The 17704-nt window shown below is 42.9% G+C and overlaps 1 protein-coding gene across 5 annotated transcripts in view; it reads left to right on the top strand.

Moving 5' to 3' along the window:
• The window catches only part of PAMR1 (peptidase domain containing associated with muscle regeneration 1), a 159675-nt gene that overhangs the window by 100491 nt on the left and 41480 nt on the right, over positions 1-17704 (top strand). For all 5 annotated transcript variants that reach the window (XM_072969789.1, XM_031681034.2, XM_072969788.1 and 2 more), the window contains 2 exons: positions 9275-9451; positions 16166-16294. In XM_072969789.1, the coding sequence (XP_072825890.1) occupies positions 9275-9451; positions 16166-16294 (306 nt within the window). The remainder of the gene's footprint in view (positions 1-9274; positions 9452-16165; positions 16295-17704) is intronic.

Raw genomic sequence — 17704 nt, 5'->3', positions numbered from 1 at the left:
AAAGCAAAAAATATTCAGCAGTAGCGGACCCAACGGCTTCCCCATACTCGAAAACAGAGACTTCAAAAGGTCACAGCAAGAGGCATTTCCAACATCAGTCTTGGTCACAAATAACCTTACCGTGGGAATCCCACATCTCACATGTCCACGTTCGTGTATTTACGCAGCAGACTTTATCAAGCACCTACCAGGTACCAGGCATGATCCTAGGTGCTGGAGATACCATGAGGAATAAGACAAGTCCTTTTTCTTAAGTTATTTCTAACCCCTGGGGGCACTGAGTCTGAGGTCTGTTCATTACCAGTTAACCTCTCCTCCTCTAACACACATACAGATTTGTCTTCAATCTTTTCTTATTTACTCTCCAGTATGCCAGTTCTGGTATAGCCCAGCCACCATGACTGATTTGCACAACCCAGAAGTGGTCTGGGCTGTTTACACTGGGGCTGTATCCCATGGAGACTGTGTGTGAGTGTGAGCTGTTCATCAACCCCTTGTTTGCTGTTTCTGGGAACTGCTTTATTCCTGCCTTTCCTAAATATTGTGCTTGTTGTCATGCAACACAGCTTCTCCCTTGGCCCTCGCGTTGCCTGCCTCCTCTCTGCCCAGACTTGTTTCGGATTGGATGACTACAGTGGCAATGGGTGAGGGATAAAACCGGCTGTTCCTTTTAAGGGCTTCCTGCCTAAGTAGACTTGAGTACCACATAACCTTCTCAGCAAAGATTTCGCCCTTGCTTGCCACATTTATGGTTTTCATTTCTTATATAGATGTCTTAGTATGGATGTGTTCAAGTTTGAATACACGTGTACACAGAAGAATAAATGTGGATATTGATGTGTGTGTGTGTATGTATGAATGTGTATAAACATGGGGTGTAGAGTATTATGGTTTAAAATATGGGCCAAGGTTTGAATCCTGATTCCATCATTTATGTCTGGTTTTCTTGGCAAGTTCCTTAACCTCTTTAATGTGGTCTCACCACCTTCCAACATGTACACTGAGGATAATAGTGTCTTTATTATGGTTTATGGCAGGTGTGAAATGAGATAATCTGTTTAAAATAGTATAATGCTTTGCAAAAAGGGAGTACCCAGGAAATTGAAGTCATCTTCTCCTCTCCTTTCTGCTATTTTTCCCACTGGCACACTATTCACAAGGAGTTAAGAAGGAGACATAGTGGGTGTTCCATCTATAGTAGGATGGAAGTTACGTGGTCCTCTTGAAGCCCCCTTCACCTTGGTCCTCAGTCCTAGCCTAGTCATCTGTGACTCTGTGTCAGAAAAAAAATTCCTAAAGGTTCACCATACATTTATTTCTTTGAGACTTGCTTTCTCCGTTTGCTTTTATCATGCATCTTCCTTCCAGCCTTAGGGTGAAATGCCTTCCACACGCTGTGCCCTAGTTTCTCCATGTTTGAAATCTGGCTGATGGTAGATTCTTGTAAGGGTTTGAGGGGATGGTAGCTTGCAGAGTAGGTGATTCTGGGCCAATGATGTTGTCTCCCAAACACGAGATGTTGCTCATGACCACCTGTTGTGATTCAAGGGGAGAGCCAGCCAAGAATCCTCAGGCAAAAAGAAGTTCCGCTTCATCTTGTTCTAGCTTGCAGAGCTGGGGGAGGTAACTATAATGAGGGCTAGCCTGCTTGAAGCTACTGCCAGCTTAGGGCTTAGTGAACTATAGGACATACCATTATAAACGCATCACCCTCCATCCACTTGACATCTGCTCTTGGCCATCTGCCTTTGGCAGAAGGAAAATCTGGCTTCTGCCTGACATCAGTAAACCTGGATGTGAAGACAGTAACACTGACTCTGGAAGCTCTTGGCATATGGTTGACCAAGACCCCCATGTAGCCCTGACATACTCTGACTCAGAAAGAAGGTTTTGAAAGTGTGGAAGCTTGGAGAGCAGATGGGAGAGTTAGTAGAACTCTTTGGTCTGGAGGAATCCAGGTTGAATATTTAGGGTATAGCTTAAGTTTTATTGTTTTCCACTTCGATATTTTAAAGCTTTGCTTGATATAATATTTGCTCAGTTCTATTGCCAAGTACTTTTAGATGTATTATTAAATTATTTTTAGTAGCCAGTGCAAATTAAAAAGATAAGATCTATTCTGTTCATATTCCAGTGTTTGAAATAATCCAGAAGCAGCTGTCCTTCAAGGATTTCAAGCACCACAGTTGTTGGGCATAATGGCAACTGGGGGCTCTCACAGGATGCTAGAGTTTGCGTTTTGTTCTTTTTGGCTATAGATGTAGAATTTCTATTTCTAGAAGAGAAGCAGCAGGAGGTGAGGTATGTCCTATTTCAATAGGTATCCAAAGAGGGAGTTTTAGAAAAAAGAGACTAGGAAGTCTGGAAGGGAGGGGAGGAACCCAGAATGCCATGATATAAACAAGAACAGACTGCTTGAAAATGCCGTGTATGTGGGGGCCTCTGGAGGAGACGTTATTACCCACTCCCTTTGCTCCTGTAGCCACCTGTACCACACACGTGACGGTTTTTTATTCTACAGAGAATAATGGTAATGTCGTGACAAACATGCAGTTTTTCTTCCAAAGCCCCTTATGCTCATTGCTTCTTTAACTGCAGTGACATTAACAACTCCATCAATCTACATCCATTCTCTTGAGGTTTAGGGGAAATGGCACAGCAAGGTGTCTTGTCTGTGATTGTCCAGAAGCATAAAAGAGGGACAGACTCAGGATTAAAATTTGAGTGATTTGACTCCCAAGTGTGTCCACTTCGCCAGTGCTGCCTTCTTAATCTGTAAAGTCAGAGGTGCAAACTCTCTAGAATCGAAGTATTATGTTGGAAGGAAGAAGACTACTGATTTTTCTTCTTTCACCTGAAAGCTGTCCCCCTGGGGCAATTTATTTACGCCCTCTGTTCCTCAGTTTTCTCGTCTGTTAAATGAAGGAAATGATACTTACTTTGAAGGCTAGTTGTGAGAATTCAGTGAGCCAGTATGTTTCAGAGGTTCAGAGCCATTCCTGTGGGGGCTGGGACCCAGGGAGAGAGGAGAATAAATGACCAGCAAGTGTGGAACAGTGTGAGTGTGTTTAATAAGAATGAAGATGGAAAGGATGTACCAAACTGATATTTGCTTCTCTACTCCTCCCAATGTACTAGTGCCTACAACCAGATTTCTAGGGAATGCATTGAAAGTTTTATCACTCCTGATACCAAGTGGGGGTGATGAAGTCTTTGACTTTCCAGCTATCATCACCTTGTTAACAAGAGGAGCTGGGAGAAAGGGAAGTCTGAGATCACTGAGGTTGGGAATCCAGCCAAGCTGGGACTCGGGTCACTTGGTGATGGGACTGTTCTCAAAGGCTCAGGAGGAGATATTGTGTCCAAGGTCCCCAGTAATCATTCCATCACCCCTGACTCACAGCACTGCTGCCTGGGATTCACCTGCATCTGTCATCAGCCCCATGCAGTGGGCGGCCAGCCCCGCAGGTGGTTAGAAATGTTGTGTGTTGGTTAGACATCCATATGGAGAGTTCAGATAGCACAGGAGGAGGCGGGGAGTGAGTGGTGATGAGAAGGAGCCCGAGCTGCCTAGTTATAGATCTCTGAGTCCTATGTCTTTTTTTTATCTCCTCTCCCTCTGGTCTTGGAAGGCTTATAAAACGCAGGACAGTAAAGCACTCAGTAGAAATTTTCATTAACTGTGGTTAGATGGGAGGGCTGTTGGGTTTTAGGTGGACGTGAAGTCAGTTCTAACATCAAGGAGGAGCTGGCACACGATCAAAGCACCTTTCTTTGCCACCTTCCGGGGTGGTCTCGGCCTGAGCCTTTGGTCTGACAACTAATGTTTCCATCATACATGGAACAGGCTGACTCATGTTTTCATCAAGGATTTGCTGACTTTTTTTCAGATTGACCTCAACACCATCATATCAACATATTTCCTTAAAACCTAGTGTTGAAAAGGTGGCACTCAGAGACGATGCTAAGGCGACACCTTTGCTCTGCCCACCATTCTGCGGAGTTAAGCCCTTGCTGTTGGAGGGAGTAACAGCATCCATCTTGTTAGCAGAAGAGGTGCATCAGTACTGGAGAGCCTTAAAGCAAGCTGTCGGGCTGATGAGGGGCTGTGCAACATAGAGCCGAGGGCCATTACGACAGCCAACTTTCTTTCACTCATTCGTTCCTCTGTTCACCACGTCTGTGAAAGCCGAACCGGTGCCAGCTGGTCAGCATTGGTTTCATTGCCTTGGTATTTGCATGGATAAAACGGGACTGAGAGGCTATATGTCTTACATTTTCCATTGTGAAATCTGGAAAAACCAGAGCTGGACCAATAGAGCCGGACTCCCCACTCTGGCTAGGAGATACCAGGATGGCTGCTTGGGCAAAGCGTATGATACTAAAGTACTTTGCAACTCTCTTGATGTTTATTTATCCTGATTTAAAAAAGAGGAAAGAGGAGCACTAGCACATACAGGATAATTATGCAACAATTTAAGGTCACTTTTGAAGATGACTCAAGGTCAAGAGAAAATGTCCATGATCAAACTAAAGAAAGTAGTTTCTAAAAAATAAATAAATAAAATAATAATAGTAGGTTACCAGTTTTGAGAGGTAAAAAGATTGTGTATCCATCTTTCAGTTTCTATGTGTGGCTATGTCCATTGAAAGAAGACAATTGAAAGATAGACAATAGAATATTAAGGTTATTTCTGAATACTTTTTATTCCTTTATGTATGATTTTATTTTTTGAAGCTTTCACAAGGATTCTTTTATATTAAAATGTGAAGTGTTTTATTAAAAACAAAAAAGAAATATTTTATCCAATGGACGAGTTAGAGGTGAATGAATATATATGGTACCCAGAACTCTGTAAGTTCAGCTTTGCTATGTGATTATGGGCATGTGCTTGACTTTCTGGTGCCTTGGTTGGTCCCAGGGCAGTGCTCTGTGAGTTCTTGGTGCATTATTTGTGCTTATTTCCTGGGAAGCACAGACAGGATAAAACTCATTTGCAGTTTTATAAGCTTTGTTCTTAAATGTGGAAGGCAAAGTAACGCTCGCTCTGCTCCAGCAGCTGATGGAGCTGGAGGTCGTCCTGGTCTCTTTCCCCTTAAGAAGCAGAGTTCCCCTCTTTCCTAAACCTGGAGTTCTGTGGGCCTCCCTTTCCCCTCAGAATTCCCAGAAAAGAAAACAAACTTCTTTGGCATTTCTCTCTGTTTCATCTCTACTTAGCCCTTTTCCTCACTGATAAAGTGAGGCGATTGGACTAGCTCATTTGAACTTAAAAGAAAATGTATTACCTACCTCACTGGGTCATTTTGAAAATGAAATTGCATAAACAGTATCAAAGCACTTTAGCTAAACAAATGTTAAAGCGCTGTGGCATACAACTAAGAGAACGTACAGTAGCTTCTATCACTGTTGGCATTTCTCTAAATCCTAGTTTCTGGAACTGGCCTTTAGCATCATGTTGAAATTCCCTGAAATTTGTGCAGCTAAAGCCAGATGACCAATGTGCCCTTTGAAAATGTAATTCTGATAAATAGAAAAAGAAAAATCCAGGAGATTGCTCTTGTCTGCTTATTGCCTTGTCAAATCTCTTCAGCTGCTCAACTTTAAGTATTACTCATAGAATTTTTCACTCACCTATTTATTTCATACATGTATATTTTGGGGGCACTTTCCTGTTTCTGTTCAAGCTGGGGGAGAAAGAAGAGTGGCGGATTTACTAGACCAGAGGGGCTGAACCAACAAAATCATTAAAACCCTCCCCTCCTCCATGACTTCTGTATTCCTGGAAAGTGGGCTTATCTTGGCAAATAGATACATTCATATCTGTGATTTTATTTAAACTCCCTTAACCCTGTGAGTCCTGTAGATTTGCTGCTAGTGTCCCTTCATGACCATCCATGTGTTCTCGTAGCATCCTGCATTTTCCTCATCACAGTGACTGTGTGTTTGTGGTTTCCTTTATCCAATGTCTACGGACTGTTTCAGGGGGCTGGAGATGGTGTCTGTTTTTCTCTCCATTGTATACCAGCATCCAGCCTCCTACCTGGGATGCAGTGAACACTCGGTAAATACTTGTGGAATGAAAGAATGAGTTCATCCAGTCACCCACACTCTTGGCACTGTGCTCAGTGGGGAAACTGAGGACCAAAGTGGTTAAATGACCAGCTCTGGGTTTACCTTTTTTTTGAGAAGTTACAGTGGGTTAGTTCCCTGTGCATGCTGTAGCATGTTATCACAGGCTTAATGAGTTAGTACAGCACAAGCGTGTTTTCATATAGCTCTGGAGATCAGAAGTCTGAAATGAGTCTTAGGAGGCCGAAGGCAAGGTGATGGGGGGAGGATCTGTTCCCTTGCCACTTCCTAGAGGCTTCCTGCATTCCTTGGGTCGTGGTCCCTTCTTCCGTCCTGAAAGCACGTCGCTCCAGTCTGCCCAGTGCTTCTGTCAGCGCACCTCCGCTTCTGACTCTGACCCTCTTGCCTCCCTCCTGTAAGGATCTTGGGATTACATTGGGCCCCCCTGGACAATCCAGCCTTCTCTTCCCATTTCAAGATCCTTAAACAAGTCATATCTGCAAAAATCCCTTTTGTCATGAAAGGTAACATTTTCACGGGTCCCAGAGGTTAGGCGACGGACAACTTCGGGGCCATTTTTCCACCCACCACACAGAGTCCTTGGAAAGGAGCCAGCTGGCTGACTTGGCAGACAGTATAGAAATGGGCCTCCCTGGGATCATTCCCTTAGGCTAAGGGGAAACGATACTCTGGACCTTACCTGTGCAATGAATATACTGCCTTAGGGAGGGCAGAGGTGGGCTTGCTCATTGAAATAAAGGGCAGTGCCAGTGAAGGCATTTTAGGGAATTAATGTCTGAGTGAAGGGTGGCTGACAGTATTCCAGGGCTGGGCCAGAGGTGGGCAAGCCTGCTGTTAAGGGAAAGCAGGCATCACCCTCTACGGGAGTAGAGCAGATCTTACCTGGCCTTCCACATTTAAGTACAAAGGCTTGTAAAACTTGCAAACAAGCGTTATTCTGTCAGTGTCCCTCAGGAGTCATCAGTATTTGTAAATTCTTAGAAAACCTAGAAGGATGGAGTGCTTGCCCCAGGGTGAACAGAGGGTAAGACATGAGCCACACCCCACAGGCTTGTTAAGAGTTGGGAGAGTGGAGAAATCATGTGTCTGGTGCCAAAGAAACTGGGCCCAAGTTAAGTAACCTGAACCAACTGTTCTAGACACTTCACATGGGAGGGAAGCTGCCCCAGTTCTGTACTATCAGCAAATTGTAGGGCGGAGCCAGCTCCCTTGGCTGGTAGTACCAAGCTGGACCTACTGGATGGAAATATTTGACTACAGAAGGGTGGGTAGCCCTAGAGTTAAGGCTGGTTCATTCAACAAGTATTTATCAAGCACCTCTCACCCGCTAGGGCCCTCCCTAGCGGCGGTGAACAAGTGAGGTGTGGTTCCTACTAGCTTATGATCATGTAAGGGAGACAGATGGTATGCAAGTAAGTAGAAACATAGAAAGTGACTATAAACGCTGGTCGGGACCATGGAGGAAACCAGTGGGATGCTGTGACTGGGGTTAGCACAGAGTGCATGGGCTACGTCCTTCAGATGAGAAAGTCACTGAGGACTGCTCTGAACAGTATCACTGACACCAAGGAGGCAGAGGCCATGGGAAAAGCCAATACGAAGGCCCTGGGCCTAGCAGGACCTTGGTGGTTTTGAGAAATTGAAGGTGGGAGATAGTGGCCAAGAAAAGGTTGCAGGTCCCAAGGTGGGAGCAGCTCTCAAAGGCCTTGTGGGCCATGGAGGAGCAGGTAGGGTTTGCTCTAAATGCAGCGGGAAACAACATAAACATGTTATATAAGAAGTTGATATGCAATACATAAAAAAAAAATCAGAGCCTTGAGAGACAGGGATGGTTAGAGTGTTCTTCTTTTTAACTTACTGGTTATTAAATGCTTATTACATACTGGGCACCGTGTTAAGCTTTTATCTGCATTATCTTCCCTGGTCCTTTCAGCTGGCTTCTGAGTTGAATCAAATATACTCATTTTATTTGATAATAAACCAACCCTTATATCTGTGGCAAATTAAGCATGATCAGCCCTATGTCAGACCCCTAAATTTAGGGGAGGAAAACAGAAAACTAAGGTATGAAATTCAGGAGGGTAGAAACCACCACAGATGCTAGGGTTCACTTATAAAGGCCTACAAAGCATGTTGGGGGTCCCTGCCGCGGGTTTTTGGGGAGGGCTTCACAGGGAGGCCAGATTCACTTTCTCCCTCAGATAGCTGACCTATTTCTGCTTCAATCGTCATCTTTGTGCAAATGTTTTAGAAATAGAGGGTTGGGGAATTAAGAAGAACAAATCAAAGCTAGGTCTGTTTCTTAGCCTGGATTCCTCTGGGCAGCCTCTGACTGACTCCTCTTACAGGTTTTGCCAGATGGTTTTTCTTTTTCATTTACCTAAGGTGTATTTTTAAAAAAGAAAAAAAAGACATTCTAGCCAGAAAGGAATACTTTTTTCTCATGGGAAAGAACACTCAGTTGTATTTGGGGATTGAATGAAGTTCTGCCAATGAGCTCACTCTTATAAAACATTGAAATTCTCCCAAACATACTAATTAAGATACTTTTTGTGTCTTCTGTTGGTTTTAACTTTGAAGATACCATAAAAAATGGGATGCTGCAAAATCAAGGAGCCAAGTTTGGGGGAAATGACATGGTCTCTACTTGGCAGGCAACCTTGTACTTAAATGACCTAGTCTAGAGAGTGGTCACCAAATTTTTTGATGGCCCAAGTGCCTGGGCTGCGTTGTACAGTTGTGTGGTTGAATGGTTTCTTCTGCAGTTAGGCAGTGCACAACCTGTGCAACTGTAAACAGTGACCTGATAAAATAGAAATGAGCTCAAGAGATGTGCGTTTGTTTATAAATTATTTATGTGTATATGTGTCAACCTGCTTAGGTTATTTATTGATAAAACATGATTTCTTTTCTTTCTCTCATTTTCTTTTTGATTAAAAGATAGAAATGAATGGCAGGTTTAACAAATTTCATCTGTGTCCCAGTGGATGGTTTTGAACATCCTTTTAGGCAGGCTACCCTACTTTGGAGACATCAGCCTGGAACAAATCCATGGAGTCTCCTCCATCATTCAGGCAGGGCGACACATTTGTAGGACAAGGTTGCTCCTTCGCAGTAGAGTACCCATGAGTCTTACCTGTTGCTGCCAGACCCTCCATCCTCACCTACTGGTTTCTATTTCAGAGTACACAGTCATTAATGAAGCCTGCCCCGGAGCCGAGTGGAATATCATGTGTCGGGAGTGTTGTGAATACGATCAGATTGAATGCGTCTGCCCTGGAAAGAAGGAAGTGGTGGGGTACACCATCCCTTGCTGCAGGAACGAGGAGAATGAGTGTGACTCATGCCTGATTCACCCGGGTGAGTGTGCACTGGAGGCCTCAGATTGCCTTCATGTTTTCTGAGGTCATCAACAGGAGCAGGCTGAACACTTCCAGCAGGCAGACATCAGGAGGCTGTGGTGCCATGATGATTAAAAGCAGCATAATTCACTAAAAATTTTTAAAAAATAAATGAGGTCCTACTATATAGCACAGGGAACTATATTCAATATCTTGTAGTAACTCACAATGAAAAAAAAATATGTGTGTGTGTGTGTGTGTGTGTGCGTGTGCATATGACTGAATCACGATGCTGTACACCAGAGGCTAGCACAACATTGTAAATCAACAATATTTCAATAAGAAATAAAAATTAAAAAGTAGCATAGTTCAACCCACTCTAACTCTAGGCAAAGGAACTGGAGGAGTTAATACCCTTTTCAACGTTAAGCTTATAAAGCTGTGGATTCATCTACGCATTCATTTAAACAGACTGAGCACCTCCTATATACTGTGGCAGGTACTCGGACTATGATGATTTTAACTAAGACACATTTCTGGAATTCTCAGAGCTTGTAGGCTGGTGGGGGAGAAGGAAGAGTAAACAGGTGGCCACAGGTAATGCAGCGTGGTAGGTGCTGTGATAGAGAAACACGGGTACCACAGGAGCATGGATGGGGATGCAGGTCGGCGACTTATTAGAGGAGGTGATGTGTATGCTGAAGATGGAAGCAGCAAACTGAGAAGCATGAAGGCAATTTAGTAGAGAGGTCAGGCCAGAGAGAATAGCATGTTCTAAGGCCCTGCGGTGAGAGAAAGCATGGAGTTTAGGGAACTTCAAGTAGCTTAGTGTGGCTGGGGTTTGTGTGTGTGTGAGAGAGAGAGAGAGAGGGAGAGATGGGGTGGAGAAGAGAGAGAGAGAGGAGAAACATGGAAGGAGATAGACAGACAAAAGATTAAGAGAGAGTAATCTGAGGGAAAGAACAGGGGAGAGGCCCTGAAGGGCTTTGCAGGCTGTGCTATGGCATTTAGGTGTATCCTGAAGATATTTTAGTAACCTTGGAGATCTTTTAGTGAAGAAGTGAAAGCCAGTTCTCTCTCTAACTGCAGTATGGAGAAAGGATCGAAGGAAGGACATGACTGGAGGCAGGGGAGGAGTAACGGAGACCTTGATGAACAGAAGCTCTGTGGATGGAGGGAAGGGGGAGGGATGTGAGAGAGGTTGAAGACAGTGGGGTTGACAGCCACTTGGAACTGTTGGATGGGGAAGGGAAGGGAAGAGCAGAAGTCAAGGATGGTGCTTTGTCCCTGAGTTGGCCGTCTGGGAGGTGGTCCCAGTCATATGAGAGCATCCTAGGGTGAGAGGGACCCTCCCAGGTCATGGTGCCCATTCCTTCTCCCAAACCACCGCTTCCCTGGCTGCCACCATGGAGGGGACAGGGACTGTCTTTCTTCACTGAAGTGCCTGTCTGCCTGGAGGCAGTGTAGACACTGGGCTTCACACTTAAGTTGTTTCCAATGTGATTAGCAACTCGTTGGATGTTTTCTTGGTGCGTTCACATCTGCTGCCTTGTAAATCTGACTTTTTTCCTGGAGGAATCTTACCTTTTCCCTTCTAAGCTTGATCAAAAGGAGGACATAAAGAATTTTAAATACACTTTCCTTCGACTGAAGACTAAAAGAATGTCAAAATTGTACTTTGGAAACTTCTCTCATTTCTGCCTTCTTTTACAAACAGAGAAAACGGTGCCCATTACTACCAGGAACTTTCTTTTGAGGAAAGCTACAGAAGAGGAAAAAAAACAGGGCTCATGTATACAAGTGATACTTCTAAACCATCTTCCTTCTAGGAAGAGAGTCATGCTGAGCTTTAAAATAGGAGTGATGTCAGGATAACCTTGCATGTTTGATCCAGAAAAGAAACCCACTGTTCTAATTCCCTGATGGTGAGTGTCACGTACAGGGAAATAGTTGAGCAATGCCTCCAAATTTTCTAAGGAAACTTTGAGAGCCAAGCCAGGGTCTCCTCACTAGGGGTCCTTGGCAGGGGTATTACAGTTTTTGAACGATTTTCAATATTTTCTAAAGCCTAGTGGTTACTGTTGTTGTGAGAGTGGGGCTTTAGTTTTATGAGATGACATGGACTCATGTGATAATTAAGAGACCTTCCTAGGCAGTGCCGTATGCTTCCTATTGCATCATACAGAAAGCCATCGCCATCTCCACATCTGTGCCCAACATCTTGTTACATCATACAGGAGGCACCCAGCATCTCCACCTTGACTAGGAATAATCTTCCAGGCTAAACGAAGATCTGTCCCACATCAACCACGTGGTTTCCTTGAAAGGAAAGCCTAGAAGAAGGCTCTTTTTTTTTTTAAACTGATTTTCAAAATAGTGAATTGATGTTCTAGCCGTCCCTGATGATGATCGAAGCGGTTTCTCTCTGACTGAGAGTGTTATTGTGAACTCAGCCATTTTTACTTATTTATATGGTTTAACCCATTTCATTCATTGTTCATTTGAACACACACCTCCTGTCTGAAAACCCTGGGAGCTCTTTTATGTCCTTCTGTGTTCTTCTGACACGAACACACTAGTGACTGAAGACTTCTTGATTTTTCACAGGACAAGAGATTTCGGGCTCTTCCTGTATATTTTCTGCCCCAGATCTGGAATCAGCCATCTCTCCAAGGAACTCTGGTCTGAGACCACGATCTGGGCACCTGAGATGTTCCTTGCTATTGGACTGTCATTGTTACAAGATTTTATTTGTTTGTTTAAGTGGATGGCGCTAGGACATATGCATTTTTTAATGAGTTTATACTCAAGTTCAAATGTAATATTCCAAGATTGTCAATTAACCTTGTCCTTGATTTTATGTTTGTATTTTATGTCCTGTTTCCTAATGATATTAACCTAAGTACTTACTTGCTTTATCTGTAAGATAATATACTTGCTTTATCTATAAGATAAAACAATTGTACAAAATAACAATGGCACCATTGGTATCCATAAGACTACCGATGATTGTGGCTATTATTCACCTTAGAATATATCTAAGTATGTGGTATAGTCAAAAAACTATGTTTTAAAGCCAACTGACGTTCTTCTGTTGTCTGTGGTGTTATGCCACCTATTTGATAAGTAGTTAGGGTTATTGTTTCCATCTCTTTTCTATATTTGACTGTACCTGCAAATATGTATATGCATTTTTGTATCTTTCCCCTACTTGCATGGAAGATGACATGCCATAAACACTGCTAACTACCTTGCTTTTTCTCTTACCAATAGATGCTGGAGCTCACTCACCGACAATATGAAGCCTTTTTTTCCCGTTTCTTTTTACACTTGCGTATGACTGCGTTGCATGGATGACCATAGTTTTTGAGTGTTTGGGTGCTTTCTAGCTTTTGGCTGCTATAAATACTACTACAGTGAACAGCCTCAGGCATACATCAGCTAGTATGTTTGTGGCGTATCTTTGGGGTAGATTCCTGGAAGAAGGATCGCTGAGTCAAAGGAAGGGGCATATGTCATTTTGTGGCTCTGCCAAATTCTCCTCCAAGTGTTTGGTACTCACAGCAGCCATGTCTGAGTGTACCATTTTCCCAAAGTCTTGCAACAGAATGTGTCATTTGGGAATTGTGCCTATCTCAGAGGTAAGAAATGGGATCTCAGCATGGTTTTAGAATGTCTGTCACGTCTATCATTGTGATAGACAGCTGTCCTTTCTCTTCTGGCGGCAGTAATTGCACAAGGATCAGTGTAATTGCACAAGGGCACGGTGGTGGGAAAGGCAATGGTGACTTGCAGCAGCGGCCAGCGGCACGGGGGCCCTCACTGGAGCAAGTCTGCTGGGTGTTTTAGCATGTTTATTAGGCTGTGTAGCTCTGACCTTGGTCCTCTAGCCCTTCTGGCAATTCTCTGAGCTACTTAGTGTCTTTGTAACACAGTCTTGTTCATCTCAATCAGCAGGCTGGTTTTTGCGGTTTGATTTAATGGCCCAGATGTTACTGTGCAAAGAGAGTTGGTAGGGTCGCTGAGGGCAGACTCTGAGTCCGTTTGCCTCCTCAGTGGCACAGGGGATAGGGAATCAGAGGGGAATGTGGCACATGGGTGAAGACGGCCTTTAAAAGACACAGTGGTGGGGGGAGGGTATAGCTCAGTGGTAGAGTGAGTGCTTAGGATACACAGGGTCCTGGGTTCGATCCCCAGCACCTCCATTAAAATAAAGAAATAAATAAAAACCTAATTACTCCCCCCTCAAATTTTAAAATAACAAAATTTTAAAAATTAAAAAAAATTAAAATAATGTGAAAAAAAATACACAGTGGCCCCACTGGGACCCAGTTATGGGCGAGATGAAATTTGATGAATCATATTAGCAATTCTTCTTCTCTGGTGGGAGGAAGCAAAGTCAGAGTTGGGTACAAAGAGCTACAAGTCTGTCTCCCACAGAAATCACACATCCACACACGGCATATATGCACGATGCGCCAATGAGAACCTAATTGTAGCCAAAAGCAAAAAAGTACGCTGTCAGCTCAAGGAAATGCTGGTTATCTCGATCAGTTCAGAAGCCTGGATTAGCAACTCATTCATCCATCCAACCATCCATTTAATAATATTTACTGAACACTTACCATGTGCCAGATACTGTATGAAGTGTTGGCCATGTAATGTTGAACAAGATGCAGTCCCCGACGGCCGTCTGTTAGAGGAAAACAGATAATAGGCAGTTAAAGTGGAGCATGATGTATGCTGTGGTTGAATAAGCCAAGTGGAGGTACAGGGGTGCAGACTGATGATCACAGTTCAGATTTGGGGGATACTTGCTATGTGCCAGGCCCTTCCCATGTGTGGATTTAATTCTTAAAGCAACCCTATGAGGTCCGTACAGTTTTCAACCCCGGGTTTACAGATGAGGTCATTGAGGCACAGAGAGTTTAAGCAGTTTGCTCAAGGACACACAGCAGGACAATGGAGGAGCCAGAACTTAGCTCTTCACTTTAATAAGTGGGAGTGGACTGTCTCTACCTTGTCTCAGTATCCCCTACACCTCAGGAGATCATGTTTTAAAAATAACCCTTGACTGGGGACTGCTCAACACTCTTCAGTGTGGCCTGCTTGTCAGGGGCAACCTGACACCCCCAGGGTGAGCCCAGCATTAGGCATAAGGTTGTTTCCAACGGCACACCTTCGTTATAGACGTATGTGAGCTAGAAGAATATTTAATGGAATGCAAAGACATTTACTGTCTATTATTAAGTGAAAAATAAGTTATAAAAAACAGAATGTACAGTATGTAGTATAAGCCTAATTTTTTAAAAATGTGGTTGTATATATACGGAGAGTATTGCTGATAATTTTCTCTGCATGATGGAATTTTCAGTGGTTTTAACTGAATTCTTTTTGCTTATCTGAATTTTGTAAATATTCCTCAATAAACATGTAGTGCTTTTATAAGGAGAAAAAATATCATATATTGATGGGTTCTACCTTTTATTATAGGTTATCACATTTTACATTAAAACATCAACCACAAATGGAAAAAAAAACAGACACTGTGTCTTTAAATGGCCAGGTATTGAATGAGTCCATTCATATGAAATGACTAGTAGATCACAGGTTGCCAAGGACTGGGGACAGGGGGAGTGGGGAGTGAATGCTAGCCAGTATAGGGTCTTTTTTGGAGGAGGTGATGAAATGTTCTTAAGTTAAATAATGGTGATGGTTACACACCTCTGTGAATATACTAAAACCCACTGAATTGTACACTTTAAAAGAGTGAACTTTATGGTGTGGGAATCATCTCAATGTAGATTTTTATTTTATTTTATTTTATTTGCAGGGGAAATTAGTTTTACTTTATTTAGTTTTTGGAGGAGGTACTGGGGATTGAATCCGGGACATCGTGCATGCTAAGCATGTGCTCTGCTACTTGAAGTATACCCTCCCCCTCAGATTTTTGTAAAATAATGAATTAGAACCAAAATGTGAACTCAGTGTGGAAGCTTATTATGAAATGTTTTCAATATCTTATGGCACTTTTCAGGTTACTGATGATACATGAGATATGGTATCCTTGTAAAATATAAAAATTTGCAACCAGCAAGAGGATTTTTCCTTCAGTACAAACAACAACATAATTTAGATTTGGTTTTAATATAATAATAAGCACTTGCTGTCAATTAGCCTTAAATTTGGAGGTTTTTTCATCGGTATTATTTGCTTTATAAAACAGTGATAGAAAATTAATTTAATTTTTAATTTGTATTTTTTATTAAAGTATAGTTGATTTATAATGTGTTAATTTCTGGTGTACAGCATAGTGATTGTTATACATATATGTTCCTTTTCATATTCTTTTTCATTATAGGCTGTTACAAGGTATTGAATCTAGTTCCTTGTGCTATGTAATAGGACCTTGTTATTTTAAAAGTTAATTTTAAATAGCATTGTAATTTATTCAACATTAAAGTTCATAATTATGACCAGAAACAGAATTTTTAAATACCAGCCACTATCAAGGAAGATGGTCAGACCACCCTCCTAAATTCCTCAGTCAGAATTCTGATGACTAGCATTTTCCTAGGAATGAGCACTATTTTCTAAGGGCTTCAGCACCTTTCTAGGTCCAGATGCTCTTGGTTGAGACAAGGTCCTGGGAAGGCACACAGTTTCTCTCTCCTGCAGCAATCAGAGCCGGCACGTGCTTCATCTAACAACCTTCTGCTTGGAAATGTTTCAGGTTGTACCATCTTTGAAAACTGCAAGAGTTGCCGAAACGGCTCATGGGGGGGTACCCTGGACGACTTCTACGTGAAGGGGATCTACTGTGCAGAGTGTCGCGCCGGCTGGTACGGAGGAGACTGCATGCGTGAGTAGCCCCTGACCTAGCTCCATCTCCAGTGCGTGCTCCTTTAAAATTCCAGCTTGCCATGGACTAAGGTTTATCTTGGTGGAATCTGAGTTCTGGAAAGCTTATGGCCAGAGGGCTTTCTAGGTAAGGCTAGAAAAAACAAAGATGTGTTTCCATCTGCTGGGTGTGGATTGTAGACATCTGTTTGGAGTTGGCCACGGGAGGTTTTTCTCTGCTCTTAAATCTTCCCCTCTCTCCTAAATGAAGCCAGGGCATTCTGCACACAGCGTGCCTCGTGCCCATTCCAGAAGCAATTGTGTGTATCATTGGTCAGCAAGCAGTGAATAAGGCTTCAAAAATGCTAAGTCTGTAATGGATTTTAAATATGAATTTCTATTGAAAAACTTCTTGAATCCTGAGTTAAAATTCCTGGAACCCACATCACATTGTCAGCATGCCACTTGTCCCAGGAAAGGGATTCTTTCTGGGTTCTGCTTGATCTCCAAGAATTACTTAATCTTTATTAGTGTTCCCCTCTGAGTTCCAGTAATCCTTTGAAAGCGGAGTAGCAGTCTAACCTGTCCCTGGGTTTAAGATTTCCTTCTGCAGCAAGCGGATGGTGAACAGCTCTCTGAGAGTCAGGATCTGGAGCAACGTGCAAACTGTTATTATTTCATTAAGCCTATTTTACACGTTCCCTATTTCAGTCAGAGCAGTCAGAGTGCTCTTAGAGTATTGTAGGTATTCTTTGCCTGATCCAGCCTATAGCAAAATGCAAGAGTCTAGGCTGAAGGGTGAGGAAGATACCTAAGTCTGTGGATTTCAGACTGCTTGTTCTCAGCCACAGTACTCGTCTGCCTCCCACTGGTGAAGTTCTCCTCATAGCTCTATTTTCTCTGTATACTGGGGTATGAAATCTCTAATGATAGCAAAGTAGAAGCGAAGCTGTAGCTTCAGAGTACAAAGTTTTCATATAGCCATGTGATGAATGAGGAAATGTGCCAGCTAGTGGTAAGTTAAAGCATATCCAGGCAAGAGTGAGGACCCAGTTGAACCTGGAACTCCTGTGTAGGTGATGCAGCCAGGACAGGTGGGTGATGCTCTCCAGCAATATGGTAGCAGAGATGAATAAAATCAGTCATTTGATTGATCCAAGAGTTGGCTGAGACATGATTGTTCAGAGATGCAGGTTGGGTTGGGTATGAAATCAAAAAGAACCTCATAGAGAAAGAATAGGGACCAGAGGTCTCAAAGCAATGGGAAAGAAGGCTTAGTGGTAATAAAGCAGTGGAACATGTAGATGGAAGCAATATTGTGGTCAGAGAATAGAATTTCTAAGTTGAAGCTATCAGGGCCAGTGGTGATGATAATGTGTTCATATATATTCGTCAGTTGTTGCTGTGTAACAAACAACCTCAAAAGCATAGA

This window comes from Vicugna pacos, chromosome 10 (assembly GCF_048564905.1).
Source record: "Vicugna pacos chromosome 10, VicPac4, whole genome shotgun sequence".
Taxonomy (NCBI): domain Eukaryota; kingdom Metazoa; phylum Chordata; class Mammalia; order Artiodactyla; family Camelidae; genus Vicugna; species Vicugna pacos.
Note: the sequence above shows the minus strand (reverse complement) of the source record. Positions and strands in the feature narration are given on the sequence as shown.